Here is a 23,987-nt window from a genome sequence, read left to right on the forward strand (position 1 = left end):
CATTACTGTCTTTACATCTTCGACAGTGATTGATTGACATCCATCTTCAGATGTTATGAGGTTGTCGCAAGGCTCCTTAAAGAGAACGAAATTCTCAGTGTGTTCCTTCAAATGGTGTTGTAGCTAATAAACCTTTCTCGAAAAGTCTCGGTTGGCATTAATTATCAATTCTTTCTGACCTACTCCTTCGTCTTCTGTATTCTCCTTTTTGTGCAAGATAATAACAGCATTTTGTCAATAATGTCCTGCTTGATTGTATAAAGCTTTAAATTTTTCAGTGTGGGATGGTCGATCATAAGTAGTTCGTCGGCGAACTTTCAGACCATTTCTGTAAATGCCCTACCAGATTTGAATCAGCGAAAGCTCTCGCGGTACCACTAACTAAACAAATGATAGTCCACAGATCGGCCTTCATTGAGAGATCCATACACAGGGTGGCATATTTGTTAGGCAGATGTCTGCTTTCCACGAGTGGTCTCAATGTCGATTCCTCATTTTCGTCTGCGGCTTGTTCTTGTAGCGAATGGGGAATCGTTCAGCGTTCATGTCTATTTTGCGAGAAAAAAGAAGCGAGACTTCGCGACAACATAGATAATGCTGACATCGTAGTAGTCTAGCAAATCTCACTTAAGTTGATCCGTCCACTTAAAAGAGTGGTCAAACAAACTCGATGCATATATGGATGAGAACAGGAGTTTCTTAAAGGCAAATTATGTTTTAAGTCGACATCAATTTCCTAATTTCTCAGGTGTTTTCGTAGGTCTTTTTACTTTTAACTTGAAGAAAATATATCTCTAAAACTTTGAAAAGCGACTGCAAATAGGTTGTCGTACGTCAGTCTGGTCCATTTAGGTTATTACTAGGTTTAGTTTAAAAATGAGAAGTAGGACAGAAACATATAGGAAACATGGAATTATTACGCTACAGAATACCATTTCCCTTTAACACATGGAAGCAAACACATTTCGTTACATACAAATTGGATAAAACTTCGCGCACAGACCATTTTTGGGGTCGCTGGTGACGAATTTGGAATCAACTTTTTTAAATCTGTAAAATTCAAAATGACAGATCCAACATGGCGGAAAAACGATATAAAACTAGGATTCATGGCTTCAAAAAGGGTTCTCCGAGGGTTTTTGAACCGATTATTACGAATCTGGAGTCAAAACATCGAAATTCGAAATTGTAGAACTAATATCATAACCAAAAAATTACAAAATTAGCCCCGTGGCTGCAAAATAGGTCTTCGAAATGTTTTTGGTTTGCTGATCACGAATCTGAAGTCACCACTCGAAAATTTAAAATCGCTTATCCAATATGGCGGACGTCAATGTAAAAAAGTCCTATGGCTTCAAAATGAGTTCTCAGTGGTTTTGTAGGTCACTGATTACGAATATAAAGTCAAAACTCTAACAATTAAGTTGACGGATGCAATACATATCTTAAAAAATGTTGTCCATCATATTGGATCCGTCATTTATAATATTATAATTTTAACTTCAGAATCGTAATTAGCCACCCCAAAAACCTTTGAGGACCGATTTTGAAGCTACGGGACCAATTTGATTATTTCTATTCAGCATATTAGGTATTTCACAATGTAACATTACCTTGCAAGATGTCTGCATGTCGAAGAAGCAACAATGTTTTATTAAATAACACAATCGATCATTTTTTTGTAATAAATTTATTATTTAATTGTATAGCTACAAAAAATCGAAAATAATATTCAAATAAACTTATTATCAAAAATCATTTTATACTAAGTTATTCCAGAAATTACGTTTCACCCCATGCACTTTGTGTTATTGTTTGGCCCTAGGCGTGCAGACATCTTGGATTCCTCCCATCTAACCTGGAATACATAAGTGGATTGGCAATTTTTAATTTTTGACTTCATATTCCTAATCAAAGACCCAAAAAAACTCCTGGGAACACATTTTTAAGGCACGGGACTTATTTTTAAATCGTATGTCCGCCACATTGGATCCGTCATTTTGAATTCTCAATATTTTGACTACAGATTTGTAATCAGCGACCCAAAAGACCCTTCAGATTTTATTTCGAACTAATTTTATTGTTAATTAGTCATAGTTACATTCAGTGTGTAAAAGGGCTGTATTTTCTAACATTGTTTATTTACAAGATCCATTTCGTTAAAAAATATTTTCAAGGTTTTTTAATTTTAAATAAAGTCCTACATTACTTTTAACTTGCTTCATGTTCTTGTTATTTATTAAAAACAATATGAAAAATAACTTAAAACGAGTTCAAAAATGCCCGAAATGGTCAAGGAAAATGTATGGCTTATTATTTCGACAGGGTGACCGGGACGTACTTTCGTTTAGGTATATTTAGAGTTACAACTAACCTGTGGTCCAGCACCGTTCAGCGTATTCAAACTATTCATTCTCATAGCTGACGTATATGGAGGAGGAGCTGGCGTAACTCCTGGTATAGCTGCGTGTGGAGCATGCCTAAATTGCTCTGCTACTGGCGTTCTATTGGTGAAAAAATATATCTTTTAGAAACTTAAAAATATGGTAATATATATTTTCTTGATGAAAGAGTATTTTCTTGATGAAAGAGTATTTTACCAGGTCATAATAACATAGATTGGATGTTAAGTTTTTTGTTTCTACTGCACCCTAATTTTTAAACATTAAATAGCATTCGCCTTTCAATGAAGGGTTTCTTCATTTAATCACGTATTTACAAATATAACCTAACTTTACACCAATCTGCATTATTTGTCTTTTCAAGATTACAAAAATATGTCTACAGCATCAATATAAATAGTGAGCCACTGAAGGTTAGGACTACACACACCGTTTGATATAAACAGTCTGATAGGCCGTAAAAAGTTGATACGCGGAGATTGATATTCTGCGTATCTTACACTTTTTGACTGACGTATACTTTTTTCCCATAAGTGCCTTTAGAAATACTAAGCATGTAAGGAAATGGTGCCCACAGGATGTCAGGAAACTCGATACTCGTATCTATACGCGTTTAGAGCATGATTTCTTAACTTTTGATTGTTTTAGACTATTATTACACGGAAGTTTGACTTTCTCCAACAAAAACATTATTCGACCTTGTGGGCCTGAAAATACTCATGCGGTTGTGGAAATATATCTGATCAAACCCCTCCCTCGCACGCTTAGACAGTCCCGACAGCCGGCCGGGGAATTAGCTGCATGCATCATTCTCAAGGGAAGAAAAACTAAATTTATTATGAATTTATGTAGTTCGCTTTTTATACCCATTTTTTGCTTCACCAAACGTGAGGCTGTTTGATTGTCTTCGAAAACAGATCATTCTCTGTTGCGTATTTAGTTTTTTGACTTGCTGTTGCTCGTTTATGTTTGGAATTAATGCATGGTATTTTAGGCTGCCGGGAATTGCAATTGCTTTAGTGAATGTAATTTCCAGTTTTTTCATCATCTCTATGTGATATTCTTTTGGACTAAAAAGAATTACTGTCTCCTTTAAATGTTTCTTAGCCCAATAAATCCATCACAGTTAGGATTGGTTTCTGTACTGAGAATTGCAGGCAGGCTTTTGCCGCAAGTCTTTCAAATTTCTACCAATGTCATCAGTTGGAACTTTACCATGTGAGTATGTAATTTCCAAGACTCGTTCCTTGAATGTTACTCAATTTTGCACAAAACGCGAAAAACCGTTGGCGCTAGAAAAAATTGAGAAATTTGAGTTTTTTGTCGTAATGTTAGTGACATCAACTAAGCTGTGTACGAAAGGAAAGCTATTTTGTATTCATTGAATGTATGCATGAGGATGACAGGGGAAATCATGACCAAACTCGGTAAACTTTAATCAAAGTTTTAAAGAAACTGAAAATTCAAGCGCTAAAATAATTTAAATCATAGTTCCTTATGGTTTATGAGTGGCACCAACAACACAAAATTCAGTCTTTCTTGGTTACCTATCGTACCTACTAAGCAATAACAATATTTTTGTATCATGTACTAAACAAATTTTTACATCGAATAAATTAGGTAACGGTGGCATACTAGAAAAATCACAGAATAATGAAAGAAACTCGAGAGAGACATTATTGAGCCACTTAATAGAAGAAAAATCGCGAAGTAAGCAATCAGAACATGAGTTAGTACCTACTTACAAGATTAAGCATAAAGATTCAGATTTTCAAGATTTTTCATTCTAGCCTTTTCATTTTTACAGCAAGAAGTGATTTTTGCTACCAAAATCCAATTGTAGATGAAAGGAGCTCGTTTTGCTTCTTCCCAGTCCCTTTAAGGAGCGAGTTTTGGAATTAATCTATCCGAAACCACAGCCATCTCAATTTCTTTAAAAAATGCAAGGAGCGAGTTTTGGTAATGACCTACTCATGTGCAGTAGCTTGAAAATGTGTTTCTCCAGGAATTCCAAAATATTTCCACAGCTCAGTGTGTCACATATGAGACACTGAGCTGATATATGACTTTTACAATCCGAGATGATAACCATACTAAAATGCTTCAATTCGTTTCCTTTTCTCTAAAAAATAACTACTATATCCCAGTAGAATCGCGATAAATAACACTTATGATCACGTCTCATAACCGTGATAGGCGGTTATAGGGCACGATAAAATCATAACGACAGACAGGCGAAACTCTCGTGTGTCTCGAGGATATGAAGCGATCCAAGGATGACAGCTTTCTGTATCCATCTCGCAAGTACCTTGGCATATTTTTGGCATGCTGGTATGGCTTTAAGGTTACGAACTAGTGATAGCTTCGCACCTCCGAGAGCACCAATAACAAAGACAATTACTTTAACGGCCGGAGCCGAGAATTCGATGATAAATATAGTTCGTTTCCCAAAGTCTTGGAGAAGTAAAGCACTCTCAGAGCCGCATTATATCTGTAGAGATAGGCAGTTCTCGCGTGGGTGAGACACCCAGATGGTATGTGTTCTAGGAACTCATCATGTGCATGACACGCTCTGAATCTATTTCTGGGAACTTCTTGACATAAAATGCGGTGGTTCCTGACCATTTTTAGGAGAGGATCTCTACCATTTGCAACGGTATAAGCTGCACTTAGAACAATTTGATTATAAAGACACTGGAAATTCAAAAGCCCGCGTCTGCCTTGACGGGGTGAAATTTATAATCACGGAATAGACGAACTGATAAGCAACCTCTTATGCCTATGCATGATCTTAAGTCTGGCGATTTGCAGGGCCTTAAGCTCGTTCTTCGTCCATGGAACCACACCAAACGAGTAGAGTAGAATCGGAACGGCAAGCATATTAGTCGCAGACACCTTGTTAAACGCCGACAGATTTGAAGACCAAATTTTCCGATCAAGATGCTTGCATATATTTCGGAAAGACTCCTTCGATGATGTTGCGCCTTAAATGCGGCTTTGAGGCACGCGCAGGTATGTATAGGTCTCTCCAGTGTCAAGATGTATACTAAAACTTTTATCCACAAGCTCAGGATCCTCGGGAATACCAATAATCTTTCCTTTCCTCACATGAATTTTTGCACAAATGTCTAATCCAAAGTGCATACCCCACTCTCCTGTGTAATGCTTGATGATATTTAAAGCAGGCTGAAGTTTGCTTTTATCAGAAGCAGAGATCTTTAAGTCATCCATATAAAATACATGAGTGACCTGATGCTCGCAATGATTAGTGTCAACACAGAGGTATCCAGAAGAATTTCGTAGTGCGAGAGATAAACGCAAAAATGTGATGAAAAAAGGCAGAAGGATAAGGTGTCGCCCTGAAAGACACCAGTGTAGGTGATGTTCTTCGTTGTCACTCGATATTCTCCAGTTGAGATAGTAAATCTAGTTTTTCAAAGGAGCATCAATCCCTATGCATCTCACTATGTGTGGATGAACCTTAAAGCTTTCCAACAAACAGATGATACGGCTATGGGAGGTTATATAGAAAGCTTTGCGGTAGTCAATCAATTTAGGACCGCTGGAAAAATCTTATACAGTGTGTCCAAACTAGTTATTGGCCTGTAATTCTCTGAGTTATACAAGTTGCCTTTTTTCGGTAGAAGTATAGTGAGTCCTAACACCAGCCACTGCAAAATGCGCGTTTCCGACTTTAAATATGAATTAAATATGCGAGCCAGTTGTGGACGTGTAGACGTAAACTTCTTCCGCCTGAAGTTCTTGATACTATCTGGTCCTGCAGCGGAAAAATTCTTCGAACAACTTAGCGCTTTTTTCACATCTTCAGCAGTAATTGATAGACATTTCTCCTCAGTTAGTATAAGATTGTTGGAAGGATCCTTCAAGCGGATGATATTATCAGTATCTTCTTACAACTTCAGTGTATTTTAACTCCAGTGTAATTCTGCTATAAGTCTCTCCAGAAAGTCTCTACCTCATTGGGCTTGGGTCGATTTTTGACAGATACAAGGGGAACGCTACTGACAACGCACGATGGGCCAGGAAGAAACTGTTGATTCTCCCTAATAAATCTCTTCGTCTTCTGTATTTTCCTTCTTCGGTCAGATAACACCCGTATTTTGTCAACAATCTGCTGCTTGGTTGTCAGCAGCTTTCACTTGTTCAGTGTGTGATTGAAGGTCTTCAGTTCTTGGGCGAACTGTGAACCGTTTCCGTGAACGGTCTACGAGATTTTATGTAGTCAATCACACACTGAACACGGAACGCATTCTGTCTAGTCCATCCCATCTTTTTGTTCAGTTGATGCATGCGTTTTCTGATCTTTTAATACATCGTCGGTTTTAGCCTGAAATCACTATCATCTCTCAAAAGGTGCCTGCTTTCCGCGGTTGGTCTCAATATCACTTCCTCATCTCCGTCTTTAGCTTGTTCATGCAGTGGTGGAGGAAGCGCTCCGCGCACATATCCAGTTTTCCGGAGGTAGGCACGTTGATTTCACAATGACTGATGCGAAATTTACTGAAGCTCTGGGTGTTTCTGGCACCACAGATTGTGCATACGCACCATAAAGTTAGCTGTAAAATAAATATAATCAACAAATTAACACCATGAAATACATAGCAGAAGCTGTACAACTATTGTGTCTAGGAACGAAAGATTCGCGTTGGGAACGATGCTATAGGTTAGGCAAAGGTATCAAACTTTAAAGTTTTACTCTCACATGCTTCAGATTACACCTCGGTTACTTCGGCTACTTTGGAAATTGATTCGGAAATTGAAGAAGAGGAGATATTTGCAGGCACACAAGACGGGGTCTCAAGAAAGCAAAAATGTGTGTACACCAGTGTCTACCATTGACCGTACAAAATCAAATATAGTCCAACCAATGTATACATTTTCGGTAAACCCAATACGAGTTCCCTACGAATCAATGACGGCACATCATAATCTTAGCAAAATGGAACCAAAATCGTTAAATGCGGTTAATTTGAGATTGGATAGCCTACCTTTTAATAGAAATATTTCGATTCACATTACACCCTTAGCGAACTGGGAGAAAAATCAGTCTGAAACCGTACGGATAACTTCGAAATAAATAAGAAAAAGCCATGAAAGACGAAAAACTGTTTCGGTGATATACTAAACACAGAAAATCCGAGGCCTAGATCTTATTTCGCTAAAACAAATAAAACATTCCGTGACGGAAATAAAAGATTTTTAAAAGAATTTATCCCAAATTCTAACAGACAAATAGACACTAATCTTGAGCGGCCAATCAGCCTACGAAGACGTATCGCAGATTTTAAGAAAAGATTAAACAGAGATAGCTCAGTTGAAAGTGCATCGGATTACACTTCCTTCTCTTAGAATAGAATAAGGAATAACAATAGAGTTTTTGGTCAAATAGTTTTAAATTAGAATTTGGTATTCGACGGAAGTAACAAACTTGGTGCTGACTTGACAAAAAAGAAAATAGCAGAAGGTTAACACAAGTTACTGACAATGAACTACTGATGTCCCAAATGTTCGGGAAACGCGAAGATGACGTAGTGAAAATGGTCTCTGCTGCCTATCATACTCTAGAGACCGTTGACAAATATTGCCTGGACCTCTCAAAATCCATCGAAGATGAACAGTGGATATAACCAATAGAGTGCATATTGTAACGACGATAGATTCCATTCAGTTAGATGTTTCAGTTAGTATTCATGCCAGATTCTACCGGGAAACATTACCCTTTAAAGCAATGGCTGACTCATAAAGAGGGCTATGGCGGTATTGTTGCCTTGCTGGATTCGGAGGACACAGCTTTGAAGGATCTTTTGAAAAATAGACTTTCTCGTAAGGTCAAAGTTCAGTTAGCGCCTGTCCTTAAAGTTGAACATACTATCGATGTTCAAGGCCACGCACCTATTTAGGGACGTTATCAAATAGTTTCCTTTAAGGTACAAGAGGCTATGTACAGGAACAATTAAACGCGATTTCAAAGAAGAACGCTTGTCCTCTAACTTACATAACTGACATTTGGGTTCCGCGTTTAATCAGATTCCATTGGAAAAGAATTCAAAGTTACACGGACTTCACAGTACTGGACAGGACGATATAATTATCGTCAGGGAAACCTGCCGCGAACACTTAAGCTGGCTCTCGAGAGTCTTAGGCGTAATGAACGATTCTGGTCTAACTTATTAACGCCGAAAAGAGTGCATTTTGCTGCTCGGAGGTCAAGTATCTTGGCTTCGTAGTTAATAAGGACGATCTCAAGGTGGAAACTAACGAGGAAGCACCACCATTTGACTATACAATTACAAAATCCCTTAAACAATTGCGCAGATTCATGGGTATGACTTCATGGTATCGATGTTTCATCCCGGAATTGGCGACGGTGGCCGAACCTTCAACAAGATTATTTAGGTCAAAAATTAAACGGAACTGGTGAAAAGAGCAGACTGAAGCCTTTGATTTGCTAAGGAAGGGCCTGACTAGTGCACCTATACTCGCATACCCCAATTGCAATGATGGAGGTGAGAAACCTTTTAATCTCCAGTGCGATGCAAGTGCGTCAGGTCTAGGTGATGTGATCACTCAGAGATAAGGAGAGGAGGAACGAGTTATCGCTTGCGCGAGCAGGACTTTAACCGGAGAGGACAGAAACTATAAAGTTAACGAACATGAATGTTTGTTATCACGGACCATAGTAGTCTTAAATGGTTAAACAATTTCCGTAACCCAATTCTACAGACTAACACGTTGGGGTTTAGAGTTGGCAAGTTACGAATTCAAGATAAGTCATAGGAAAGATGCTTTGCACCATGAGCCTGACGCACTGTCGAGAATGATGGAGCACAAAGACGTACCTATGCCATCTATAGGCGAAACGGAAGCCTTTGTACTTGCGTCGTCTACAGTCAGTACAGGAAAGGCACAATGTATTCCTAGACTGTAAGATTGAAAACGAGATCCTCTATAAACATAACCTAACTTAGTTACTGAGACCATGCTTTCGGATCTAGAAGCCTGGCAGCTGGTCGGAAGTACTAGAGGAATCTCATTTGAACCTCAGTCTGATCATTTCGATAACGAAAAAACTCATCAACGCGTAGCGCTTCAGGATTATTAGCCAAGGTTGTTTCAGGATGTTGTAAGGTTCGTGCGTAGTTGCGATATCTGCCAGAAAAGTAAGGTCGAACATGCCTGACTAGACTCTTATAAATACGGATCCTGTATGTAGAATTTAATACAACCCTGTAATTGGTTTTTTGTAAACGGTTGGGTTGTCACAGCAAATAAGCAACTTGAATCAAATCAAGAATTGAGCCAAAATATTAACTAAAATGGTGATTTTTTTATAATTAGCCCCGGATGAAATTATGTTTTCGATTGCTGAACATAATTATAATTAAAAAAAAAGAACTTGTAGTTGAACTTTTAAACTTTTTTTTTAATTTTCTTGAAAGCAATCTTAATTTTGAAAAAAAAAACACATAATTTATTCACTAAATTGCTTTAAGATTAAATAAATGATTCTAAAAACAAAAACGAGCTCCAGCCGAATTCTGTATGATCGCAGTAACTACTCAGTTTAACTCTTAACATCGATAATGTAAATATATGCGATAATCCTCGCGGCTCGAAGGCACTCGCACTAGGATCTACGAGGCTAGGCGTGCTCATGCCTAGCCAGTTACTAACACAACATATGCGTAGTAGAACTGCTAACGATCAGCGCCTACGTACCTATATTTCAATACAGGATAGTGCGAAGTGGAGGCGGTTGGTAATCTCTCACTGCATCACGCCCTCCGTGATATCTGGATGATCTGAAATTTCTGTCCCTACTCGCATTGCGATTTAAACCTTATCACCAAAATTATTTAATAATATTACTAATATTGAGCTTATTCTCTTAGAAAAAGTTTTCTCCGGAGTATCCCATGAGTCATCGATAGGAATGTACTTCGAAAGTGAACGATGAGGCACATAAGTTACGTTTTTGGTTGCCTTAGGTCAGGACTGCCGAAAGAGGAGAAAGGCTTCTCTGAGACCACATATTTGGTTCTATTTACAAGACTCCACCTTTAACCCGAAAATCGGACTTGTAGTAGAAGCCGGCGTATATTATTGAGTCGACGACAGTGATAAGTCAGTGATGCTGCTAGAAGCTATTTTCCAGGATGCCTTGTGATGACAGCACTTTGTTACTTTTATTTCGACTTATTATTGCGGCATAAGCTTTTTAAATAGTGTTCAAATGTAATATTTTTATCATATCTTCAAAATCAGTACATGACATATTATCTATCAGTAAACGTCATCTAATAGATGGAAGTTTTCAGTTAATTATTAACATTTACATTTAAAGGCTGTATTTAGAATCAGCAGGTAAAAATATATTTAAAATGTACAAGATTGGGACAAAGATGTGCCGTAGAAACCGGAATGGAAAAACAAGTCAGATACCAGAAAGACGACGGAAGACTTTAACGACGCCGCTGACGGGATGGACAATAGCCTAAAAAGCATCCCTGCGTGTCAACAATATGCTAGAACACTTGCGGGAAAAATGCAGAAGGCGGTTGTCCTTGGGTCGCTCCGTGTTCTTAGGGTCCACGAGGCTTTTGCTGGATCGTCGTATTGATTCCTTTACAGACTGTAACCACCTATATCACGGTTGTGAGACGTGGTTATGGCTGAAATTTTACCGCGATTTCGCTGGAAGCGGGTGCAATTTTTCAGATTAGCACCCGCTCCCGGCGAAATCCTGCGGTTGTCCTTATGACAAATTTTTAATTATATATAATATCGAGAAGGGAGAACTGGAGAACTCTTGGTAAATAGCCAAGCCTTTGGAATATTCCTTAGCTAAGTTCTCTCCATGAAAGCCCACTTGGATCGTATCCTCTGTCGCTGTCCATAAAAGAGACTTAACTTTTAAAGCGATCTCTGCTAGTCAGCCTTCTAAAATATCTGGTTTTTTTTTAAGTGCCTCCAAGCCTACGGAAATTTAAAAGACAAAAGTCACTCCTTTCCGCGCGGTAAATATTAAAAGCTCATTTGAAGGCTGAAGCCTCTATTTTCCAAAAGAATAATATCTTATGAATTTTATCTCCGCTTTCTAGAGCAACTGCAATAATAGAACCTGTAACTTGGTCAACAGAATCGGAGGATAAATTGTATAATCTTTCCATCACTCGGCAGTAAAGGCTAGAAATAGAGATAATTTTCTGTAAATGGTAAATAAGACCCAAGTGTCTTCAAAACTTATAAATCTTTTGAACGGCTCGTTTACACTCGACCTTTACTTCCGCTCTCATACTGAGGCAGCGTGAATAAAGGCATTCGACCGTTCTGTCGAGCGACCCTCGACCCTTGTTGCATAATCGAACCTTTTAGGTAGCCTTTTTAGTGCCTAAGGATAAGGGCCTGAGAGACAGGTCATAGAAAAGTAAACAATTTACGTAATTAACGCTAAAATATCACTTTTGTATACCGTAATACGGCAATCTACTTTTGCATAATAAAGAAATTTACTAGTTCGGTCCATTGACCTATTAAGCCAAAAATAGACAGTTGTCTTATTTTAAAAGGGACTTTACCTCGAGAAGGAAAGAGTCAATGAACTTTACTTCATGATTGGCGAATTTTAATTTACTAGCGAATAAATATACCTTTTATCATATTTCTTTTTTGAAATATTTTATTGCCGCTAAAGAATAGGAGAGTGTAAATATAGAAAATAAAGTTACGACGAGAATCGACACGTGCTCGATTGGATCTATATTACATTGTATTATTGAGGCGAAATCCACTACATTTCGAGAGTTCATCAATTGAACCTTAGTTTACCTGTGATTTAGAGCAGGGATAGAAAAATAAATGAAAAAGCTAGAGTAGGTCATATTATTCTGAATAAATATCTGTTTGATAAAGAGAATCTTCTTCTTTCTCCATGAGAAGCCCCTTTTCTCTTAGAATAATCATAATTATAAGTCAGATTATTAAATTAACCCTTAACAGTTAACTTATCTAAAAGTTGCAAGAACTCCTTTGCAGAGCTTCTCGTGGGAACAACAATGATAGCACGAAAAATGGTTGTACTTGTAGTTATATGTCACGACTGCTTGCACTGCGGTGTGAGAAACATGCCGAACAACTCTGGATAAGAGATTCTTTAAGCGGAACGCCTACTCTACCGCATAAAGAACAGGCCGAAAACAGAGAAAGTAAGGCCAACAGCGGACAGGCATCCAATGTGGGAAGAGCGATGCTAATGTGTGGATTTCCTGAAAATAAAACCAAGAATCCAACGTACAAATTTGGACAAATACTATAAAATGTTACTATTGTAATTTAAATAAAGATGCGCTTTAAAAGAAATCTTTCCTAAAAATAACTTTGGACAAAAAGGTTTGACAATAATAAAAATACAAAACGCGAAATAAAATAAAAAAAGAGAAGGAAGAGGATTTAGTTGTTTATCCAAATTCGGTCGTTGGATACTTGGTTTTATTTTCAGGAATTCTATGTATTACTTTGATTATTAAAGTTAAATACGATTTTCAGGGTAATCAGGCAGCATATTGTTGACAGAATGCGGGTACTCTTTCAAGATCCTTCAGTTACTGTCGACCATCCGCCCAAAGCAGAGGAGGTTGCTGCATTTTGGAGAGAATTCTATGAATTCCAGAATCCACTAAAAGAAGACTCAAAGAACATAAATAGCTTCAAGGAGCTGTAAAATGCCTCAAAACACCTGAAGGAAAAAGCACTACCGTAGAGGTACAAAGAAGTATTAATAAAAAACTATTCTGCTTTGGAAAATAGTGTGAGGTCAGGGAAAGGCCCAGAGGTAAGAGCTATCACAGCGTGACTGGGAGTGATGATACGAGGGTAGCGGAAAGTAGCAACTATAGACCAAGTCTCACACAAACGGGAGCGTTAATTTGTGCTGATGGACTCACACTACTGAGTGTATCTTACCTCATCGAACGTCACTCAATTCTTGTTTAATTCCCTGCTGCAGCTATTTTTCTTTTGTTAGCACGTCCGGCGTTATCAATGAGTACGCAGAGTTTGGCGACATGGAATTTGTCTCCAATATAGACGATCTTCAGTCTAGCAAGGGTATGTTCTTACCAGACCATTCTGTGATAAAAAAAAACAGCTCGAGCATCCATTGAGATGGCTAGTACCAGGAATCATAAAGGCTGAGGTACTCATGCAGAGTCTATGGGCTCTCAAGGTAGATTGGAATAAACAACTTGCAGCTGAGAACATCGCTAATTGGATGATTTGCAAAAATGATCTACCTGACCTCTATACTCCAATTCTTTTCTGTTGGTTAGGTTCTAAATCTAGTAGCTACTATGAACTTCAAGGTGTCTGAGACACCTCGGAGAAGGCACTGGGAGCCGTGGTGTACTTTCGCGTGACACTACCTTCGTACTGAACTCACGTGACTCGTCACTGCTACGACAATGGTAGCTTGACTAAAAGAGACCTGAATTTTTAGGCTTAAATTGTGTGCCGCTGTCTTTCCAGTCAGATTGGTATCTCATGTCCGAGCTGTCTTGAGTCTCTCTGCTTCTATACGGATACACCTTTGGTTTGATACTGAAAATACTTAGGACTGAATCCGAGGACATCCTTATCAATCAAAGACCTATATCTCTAAAAGGGTTTCAGAAATTCAGCGTATTCTGACAGAGGCGGTTTAGCATTATGTACCTGGCGTAGTTAATCCTGCGGATTGCGCATCAAGAGGAATCACACCTGTTCGATTCGAACATCATTTTCTTTGATGGCAAGGACCTGCTTGGTTGACCCAACAAGAAATTTTTCATTCAACGCCTACTAAAACTATCGACCCTTGCGTTGACAGAAAGGAACGAGTCATCACATATTATGATCTAGTCGAGCGAAAGCCTGCTTGGTGGCTCCTGTCTCAATACTTTTCGCTTAAGAAACTGTAACAAATCACTGTCTACCTTAAAATGACACAAAAAAGGCTGATCGGGCACGTTTAGAGTCAAACTTTCTCTAATTATATCATCAATCGACACAGATAATTGCCGGTATTAAAATAACTTTGTCCTACGTGAGGAGGAAGTATTGGATCTTCTCGAGCCATACAACTGCGCACCGCGTGTTGGCTAGATGTGTGGCATGTCCTCGACATCGGGCGAACCCATGTAATCAGGTCATGAGTCACTTCACCAGTTTAAACAATCGCAGCGGCTGGATTAGATTACGCAGGCCCAATCTCGAGGCGGACGACTAAACGGAGAGGTCACAAGGCCTATTACGCGTATACCGCTAGCTGCGTGTTCCTTTCCATTGAAGCCCTACATGTAGAGGCCTTATCTGACTACAAATCTGATGGTTTCAGCGCCGCCTATAAGGGGTTTTCAGCTTGACGAGGCGTCAGCCATACTCTTTTTAGCGACAAAGGATCATGGAAACCAGCGTTCTGAGGCCTGCAATCGTTCTCATCAACTCTTCGATCTTCACAATAACAGAGCTTTCATTAGTAAACGAAAGGCTCATGTGTCGAGACTTCAGGCAACTCTTTAACTCAGATGTACCCAAGTTTCCAACCTCTCCAGGCAAACACGGAGACCTAGTATTGGTTCAACAGGAAGACTCTGAAGACGGCCACTGGTCTCTTGCAGAGACCAGTTGTAAAAATTTTTTCGTATTCAGTTTCTGTTTCAGATTCTACCAATGATACGCCACTGAAACCTGAGAACGGTGGACGCATCTGTAAACCCATCTCAGGGATGAGGACATCTTTTCAGATCCAATGTGGACCTCTCGTGGTCGCGTCTGATCTCGGATTGCACACGACCCTGGTGATTCTGTCCACTCAGTCCTTAAAGGGATAGAGTACCTGGAGCTATGGGCGGACAGTTAGTACTGCTGAATGCACGGTTTCTCATCCTTCCCGCCTAACTTCAGTATCGGATTATTTTTATAGTTTTAATCTAAAACAAACTTTTTTTCTGAATCTAACCTTAAGGAATAATTAAAAAGGTGTTATCAACATATCTAAAATACTGATAATTTAAAAATCACGTTTATTAAACATTGAAAGACTAAATTATTTAAAATAGGAGAACCCAACGGGGTTCCGAATGTTTGTTACTTTTTTATTAAATTGGAAGCAGGTATTATTCATCAGGAACACTATGCCCTCTTTGAATTTGTCAAAAGGTAAGGCAGTAAATTTTTCAATATAAGACCATCTTCTATCAATACTCTCAAATAACTGTTTCTATGTATTTTAGTAAGGCTATACATTCTTTATACCAAAATTTAAAAGTTTACTAATTAAAACATTTATATCTATAATAATACTATCCGGAAACAAACCTTATATAATCTTCAGTGGTTTTCTTCTCATATTAGGAAAATGAAAAAAATGATATTATATTATATATTACAGCGAAATATTTTTATATCTAATTTTTATATCCAAGGCCTCAAATTTCTATCTTCTAATCGGATGATTACAGTTATAATAAAATAAAACCTTAAATACGTACACAATGTTGATTGTCTTAACCTTTTGAATTCCAGATAATAAAATAAAAGCTGACAGTAAACTTACCTCAGGTAAGGATTGCCATAGGTAGCAGAATAACGAGGGTCAATTATTGTCGTTTGTGCTGGGGTCGAGTCTAGGTTAGAAGAACTGAATCCTATTTTCTTAGATCCTAATACTCCACTTAAAGGAATACGACTGAGAGATTCGCGAGAAGACCCCATGCCTGGAGTAGTTGGTGGCAAATAATCCCGCGTATAATCCACGTATGGGACATAACCATTATTATTGCTTCCATCCTGTAAAAAATTTCAAATTCATGAAAGAAAATATGATTGAATGGCTTATCTTATTGTAATGCAGTTTAATGAAAACAAATAAACTTTTATCTTTTATTTCACTGTACGTAAAAGACATATTGCTGTATGCAATGCTTCCAATGAACTTTATTAATCAGGCTAAGCAAAAAAACTTGAATTTCGGACGAGTTAAGTCAAGCTGCGCCATGAAGATAACCGTGGTATTCCACTGGAAGTGGGTATCATTCTAGAAATTTACACACGCGCGAAGTCGTAGAACAGTTTTAGCTGTAACCTGGTTTTACTTAAAAATACGGTTAGGCAAACGCTTCAGACGCTTCTTCTTTCTTCTTCACCGTGATGTTTTCGAAAATTGGCTCTATCTCACTGTGAGTATTTGGCAAAGCAGTCTCGCGACAAATTTCATAACAGTGATATTAGTCCCACACTGTGCCTTTTGGATGTACCTTGTTCCCGCGTGAATTGGAAAATTAAATAGTGTGTACTCGGTGCTCGACGTGGGTATGACACGTTTAGCAAATATCATTGGAAATGTATTCGCAAAAAATGCAGCCACGGTATGCTAAGGTGGAAATCATACCATCTTGATACGCGAAAATAAAAACCTTCCTTTTTCAACTTCAGTCTGGGTGATTCAATGAAGCAAATGACAGCTCAATAAAGATCGAATGATCCTTCACATTTTTGTGGAAAGTGCGATGCATCCGCTATCGGAGAGCTGCTGGTGGATGTTGTTCTCCTTTTCTTTATTCAACCGTGCGTTTAGTAGTAAGTACTTAAGGTGGATAATGTGTTGTGCATCTTCCTCAACACTAATATTAAAGTGGAGACCAAGTGTTTCACCTGCCTTCTCGGTTGCTTTGTACAGAAACGCTTCGCTGCCCACTTTTCATGTTTCTTGACTATTTCGAGCACCTTGCCGACGTGAGATATAATGTCTCAGAGGGGAAGACGTAAGATGCGAAGTTTAGCAAGTTATGCAACTCCATATGCATAACGTTTAGCGTCAAATATCAATTGCGCATCCAAGGGTACAAGCTCATCATTCGTCCGTTGAACCACTCAAAATAAATAAAGGAGTATTGGGCGTGACCTAAGATTAATGTCATTGACATCAAAGACCGTCCAATACCAGTAAACCTGCTGGCTGAGATTCCTAGTGTATCCAAGAAACCAATAGCACTATAATGAGAATAGCAAAGTTTGACTAGGAAAACAGGATGTTGGAAGGTTATCGATATTTAAAACATATACATGATCAGAAGAATCAACTAAAAATATATCACTTATATCCAACATAAATATAATAATAATTGAAATATATAAGACTACAACTTAAGTTGCAAAGTAAAGAATTTTTGTACCTTTAATATATTAACAATTTCAAGTTTTGAATAAAATATTTTTAAAAATAACGGTAATTTTAATTTAAATGTTTGGAGGGAATATTTTGGTAAAAAGTCAATGACAAGGCTGATAAATCAGAAAATGGATTTAATATTATTTAATATAATGTATATAGTTATATAATTGAACCGCACATCATATATACATTTATACAGTCCAATAATTTATTTCTTGCTTAATCTTGAAACCTTTTTTCTTGCTGCATACAACCCCTAATAATTTTATTAACAAAATTAAAATTTAAAGAAGATTTTTAATTAAATAGTTAATTATATTATTAAAAACCTCATTTCTAAAATAAACAGACTATAAGCTACTAAACTAAAGCATATTATATAATATAATGAATAAATAATGAAGATGATTAAATTCTATAGATCTTGATTTTCCGAACTTTTGTCTCTATTTTTTTATTAATAACTTTTCCATTCAATGTATGGAAAAACTAAAATTTTGCTCATAACAATTTTTTACTTTTTAATAACTGATCAGGAAAACTTTATATTGTCTTAAATGAATGTTTAGGGACTCATAGAATACAAATAATTTGTTTATTATTCCATTTATTTGTTATAAATCAGTTTTATGAACAAATTGACAAATATTCCTATTATCGGTAAAAAAATTGTTTACTAAAAGCGCTCCACATTAATGTAGGAATGACATTTAATAACAAAAATAATTTAAAAGTTTATAATAACTACTGTGATAAACAATTTTTGTGGCAAAATATTAGAATTTGAGATTTTTCAAATTATAATTTCCTTCAATTGCCAGAACGAATTCAGGTATTCCTTAAAATAATAAATATTGAATAATATTTTATAAAATATAACAATTAACATTTTTGTAAACAAATTAGATAAACGCATTGAAAATGTTGGCCCTTTCGCATAGAAATTTTCTTTTTGCACTGGAAATGTTTTAAGCTATTGGACGAATAACTGCTAGTCACGAGAATATTATAAAAAATAACAATAACCACTGTTATTAACAATTCTTGTGACCAAATATTTAAACTTGAGGTTTTATCAAATCTAAATTTTCTTTGATGGCCAAGTCGGTGGGTTGTTGTCAAAAGATTTGGTATTGAGTGTTTCTAGCATGCAGTGTTGATTCATTTTCAATCTATTATGATGGAAAACCCGACTTTTTCCAAGTGAAACTTCCAAATTTGGAAATTGTTTACGTAAATTTTTTATAAACATGTAAGTTGTTATATACTACTAAATATTATCAAAGATACATTTTTTTAGGACTATCCGTAGCCATTGTAGCAATTAAAGAATATAAAATTTTTGATCAAACCTTACATTTGAATATTTTGTCACGACAATTATTTATAACAACGGTTGTTGTTAACTTCTCAAATATTTTTGTGACAAGCATTCATTCGCTTAACAGCTTAAAACATGTCCAGTGCAAACAAAAAATTTCTATGCGAAAGGACCAAAATTTTGAATTTATTTATCTAATTTGTTTACAATCATTTCAATTGTTATATTTTATCAAATATTATTATATTTATTATTTATTATTTAACATTTTTTTTGTTATTAAATGTCATTTCCAGATTAATCTAAAGCACTTTTAGCAAAACAAAAATATTACCGATAATAAGTCTATTTGTCAATTTCTTTATCAAATTTGTTTATAACAAATAAAAGGAATAATAAACAAATTATTTGTATTTTAAGAGCCACTAAACATTCATTTAAGAAAATATAAAGTTCTCCTGATCAGTTATTAAAGCGTAAAAAATTGTTATGTATGTACAAAATGTCAGTTTTTCCATACTTTGAGTGAACAAATTTAATAAACAAATAGAGGAGACAAAAGTTCGGTGCGTCAAGCTGACCGAAAAAAGTGAATTTTCTCCCACTTTGCGCCATGAGTACGGTACATTTGTTTATAGAGTTCAATAGTTTATAGTCCGTTAATTTTAGAAATGAGGTTTGCCATCATATAATTAACTATTTAATTCAAAACTTCCTTTAAATTAAAAATGTTTAATAAAATCATTAGGGGTTAAACGCAGCAAGAAAAAACTTTCAAGATTAAGCAACAAATAAATTATGGAACTGTATAAATGTATATATGATGTCTAGTTCAATTTAAATGAATATATACATTATATTAAATAATATTACATCCATTTTCTCGTTTATTAGTCTTGTCATTGACTTTTTAACAAATTATCCCCCCAAACATTTTAATTACAATTACCATTACTTTAAAAAAATATTTGCTTCAAAACATGAAATTGTTAAGATTTTAAAGGTACAAAGATTCTTAACTGTGCAACTTGAGATGTAGTCTTACATATTTTAATTATTATTATATCTATATGCATGTACGTAATATACTTTTTATTAATTCTTCTGATCATGTATATGTTTTGAATATTTCAGCAAAATAAATCATAGGAATATAAAGTTCGAACTGCTTTCAAAACGTATCTCAAAATTAAATTTTATTAATATTAAAATAAATATTTTCATGACTTTTCCTTTTTTTAATAATTAGTAATAATTACTCTTATTTTTTCCCATATTTTTTTTGTTTATTTTCAAGCAGCATCAAGTATGCATATACGGTTCTGTTAAAAAATGCGAAGGTAGTGACTCTGTAAACAGGTGGATGCATTCCATGTTGAAAAACAGTAAGGTGCATACTTTACTACATTGTAATTAAGTGAAAGCCAAAGCTTCCAAAGAATGCCCACAGGGAAGAGAGTTCTTTCATCAACACAGTGCATGCTTGTGAGAATTGATCTGATTCGTGTTTTAAGCGAATCAGGTTTTTACACTCGCGGCTATGTAGATGACCGGGCGATTCTAGTAACAGGAAAGCATGAGAGCACCTGAGTGGAACTCATGCAGTTAGTGCCCAACAGTAGAGCAGTGGTGCATGGACTGTTATTTGTCCGTTAACTTGCACAAAAAAGAACTTGTGAATTTAAGAGAAAAGAAGGAAGCTGTCTGGCCTTGGAAATCTTACAGTCTAAAGAAGGGAAGTAGAATTTTCAAAATTAGGAAAGTATTTAGGAATCATATTTGACCTTGAGGTAACCTGTAAACTCCATGTTAACGCAAAGTTAATGAAGGCTAAGATGCTTTTTGGGCCTGTAGATGTGTAGTAGGGAAAACCTAGGGCTTTAAAACCAAGAGTACTTACTGTTTATATACAATGATAATCAGACCCATCATAGCATATGCAATAAGGATTTATTTGCCGATAACTAAACTAATCAGTACTACAAAACAACTGGAAAGCATCCAAAGGATTTTCTGCTCGGAGATTACTGGTGCTATGAAAACAACTCCAGCAGTAGCTCTAGAGATCGATTTGGACATCCCGCTTTTTGGACCTTTTCGTAAGGAATATTGCGGAAGCGAATGTCTACAGGCTCCTAGTAGGGGGAAACCTTAGTGATGTTAAGCTGACATACCTATATGCACCAGAAGCCGGCATCCATGCTTAGAGACAATAGAAGTACTTTAGTACACTTAAGTAAGACTCACAAGCGTATTACAAAGTGTAACGAAACTGTCATGCGACAATTAAGAATGGGCTGGAATGCTCCGAGGATTCCCGAAGCCCAAAGGTCTGATCGTCCCTCGTCATGTTAGTTATTGTTCGCTCGCCTTCTGAAACAGTGTTTGTGTGCCGACTCAGTGCCCTGTGTCCCCGGATTATACCTCGTCCACCTTCACCACGGAGGCGACTTCCTTCCGCTTCCTGACGGCCTAAATTTGTACTAACCCCACGAAGCTCGTCGTTCTGGACCCTATGTCAAGCGTTGGCGTGCTACGCTTCATTGCAAGTCAAATAAACGCAATTAATTTTTATGCTCGTCTCCTCATTGTGTTCCACCCTCTCTTTCGGCAACCGCATCCTCTTTCTTCCCTTCGACATCAATCTCGTAATAACGCCTTTAGTTTAAAATCGAATCGGCGAGAGAACATGCATCAAATATCAAGTGCGTGATTAGCTAAGTACCATCAAATAAAAAATTCAAGTCTAAACTGTTGAAAATCAAGCAGTACTGGACGCGAAAAATAAGAGCACTTTTTGCAGCCAAAGAGCGCAATGATAGGCTTTTTAAGTGTATTCCGGAAAACTCCACCTTTTTTACTTATTCTTCCCATCTGTACATTGAGAAGTCATGTATCATTGAAAAGCCACCCAGTTGAGAATTGAATATCATAAGGCATTCGATAACACAAGCCATGAGCTGGTTGTCAATCTCTTTGAGTACCTAAAGTTGTATTCAAGAAGAGTGAGATGCATGAAAGAGCTTATGCTCTTGTGAAAAGGCGTACCTTAACATATGACAAGAGACATGTAACTACAACTTATGTCACCTATAAGATGAGATGTCTTCCAAGGAGACTTTTTAAGTCCCATACTTTTCTGCATCTCCCTCTTGCCCCTATCTATTAATCTCCGAGGCAAAATCTCTGGATACCCTTGTGGCGCTTCGAATAGAAGAGAAAGTAAGGTGAGCTACCTTTTATATATGGACGACCTTAAACTCTATGTCTATTCAAAAATGTGCATTGGCATCGCTGTGGTGGACGTAAATAGGTACTTTAAGGCGATTGGCATGAGCTTTAAACTAGAAAAGTATGCTTGCATTTATCTGCACAAAGGTAGACTAAATAAACATCTTGATAATGGAGAGACACAGGCATATATTGGAATACCGCAAAGGGAAACCCAAGCTGTACGTGTGACAAAAACCGCCCGTAAAAAGTTATCGCGAAAGTCTCAGAAAAATTTGAGCTTCCGAATTATCTGGGAGAAATAAGATCCAGACAAACAATATGTTGGCCGCTCAAGCACTGCTTTACATGTTTAGTGCAGTAAAATGGAACTAGATGAGTTAAAGCAACTTGCAAGAAGCACACGCAAGATGATGAATATCAATCGAAGTTATCATCTTAGATCATCCGTACCTTGCATATACCTCTTTCGAGATAAGAGGGGTAGAGATTTGCTAAGCTTCGAGCGTCTTCATCGGAGAACTGTTCTGGTTATCGCCTGCTCAGTTCTAAATCGCACAGAATCTTTTAAGCGATTCACACATCAACAAAAAGCTGTCAATGCTGATGCTTTTCTATATCGTGCTGCAGATAGGGCAGCAGGGGAGCTTCATTTTCCATTTGAGTCCAGCGACACTACACATGGCCTAGCGTTACGAACACCTTTGAAGCTCAAAGTCGTGTATAGGAAGCAGAGCATTCGCTTCTACTAAGAAAACATGCTGAACATGCTGCCTTCATGGCAATTCTACGGCACTATACGTAGTCAAGAGCTATCGGAGGTTCTGTATAACATGTTTTTCAAGTCTCCTGGATTGAGATCGGAGATTCAGGAATTTCTTTTTGCATCTCAAGCCGGCGCTATATACACCTTAGTTAACCACAAGTATATAATGAATGTACCTGTAGAAGAAACAAACTGCCGAACGTGCAAGCAAGAGCCAGAAACACACGGACGTAATCTCAGTGGACGCTCAGAGTATATCAATAACCACTTATAGCACATTTATGGCGTTGATGTAATGACCATTTTGCCATCGCCCCAGGGAAAACTGGATTATATTGTAGAGAATGATCAGTGTAAAGATCTGCAGACGAAGACTATTTACATGATTGAATTTTAGGCACCAGCCAATGGTAGTATCATGTCAAACGAAGAAGACGAAAGGGCTAAATATGAAGCACTTGCTTTCGAGCTTAGCAGGCTGCACGAACGCTACAAAGTCTATCTTGTAGTTCTCATAATCAGCTGCCTTGGAGGTACGAAAGCTTTATTTCTCAGCAAACTGAACAAGATTCCCGCTTACCAGCATCAGACTCAATCAATCGCGAACCGGATGCAAAATGTTGCTCTTTTGGGATAACTTCATCTGGTCCAACAAAACTGTTCATAACATTCGCCAAAGATTTGTAGTTCTAAAAAAGTATTCAGAGGTAAAATCTTCAACTTTAACTGTCCCATCTGCCGCGTAAGGTTATCCGCGGCAAGAGACCTGGCTCCAAGGAACAATGTTGTACGATGTCTTCTTGCGTAAATTCCCCACCCTTGTTTACCTTCTAGGAGAGAAGGAGCAGGAGTGGGAACACGTATTAGTTGCGTCAGGATTGGCTGCTTCAAAGAACCATGATCATAGTTTCCTGAGTCTATAACCTGGGCAACAGAAGAAAAATATTTTAAGTAACTCTTTTCTTTAACAAAGCTTTTAATGGTTTCATTATAAAAATTTAATAAAATAGCAATATAAATAAATACAAAGAAGAAAGA

At 37.1% G+C, this 23,987-nt stretch overlaps 2 protein-coding genes across 10 annotated transcripts in view; one reads left to right on the forward strand and one right to left on the reverse strand.

The window, feature by feature from the left end:
- LOC117179929 overlaps window positions 1–23,987 on the forward strand; it is a 1,200,486-nt gene that overhangs the window by 351,004 nt on the left and 825,495 nt on the right. The gene's annotated exons all lie outside the window — the stretch shown is intronic.
- Window positions 1–23,987, reverse strand: part of LOC117179928 (irregular chiasm C-roughest protein-like) — a 164,437-nt gene that overhangs the window by 35,605 nt on the left and 104,845 nt on the right. Inside the window, exons 10-11 of the mRNA XM_033372153.1 lie at window positions 16,015–16,247; window positions 2,375–2,504 (exon numbers count right to left, since the gene is read on the reverse strand). Of these exons, the coding sequence (XP_033228044.1) occupies window positions 2,375–2,504; window positions 16,015–16,247 (363 nt within the window). The remainder of the gene's footprint in view (window positions 1–2,374; window positions 2,505–16,014; window positions 16,248–23,987) is intronic.

Source organism: Belonocnema kinseyi, chromosome 9 (genome assembly GCF_010883055.1).
Source record: "Belonocnema kinseyi isolate 2016_QV_RU_SX_M_011 chromosome 9, B_treatae_v1, whole genome shotgun sequence".
NCBI lineage: Eukaryota > Metazoa > Arthropoda > Insecta > Hymenoptera > Cynipidae > Belonocnema > Belonocnema kinseyi.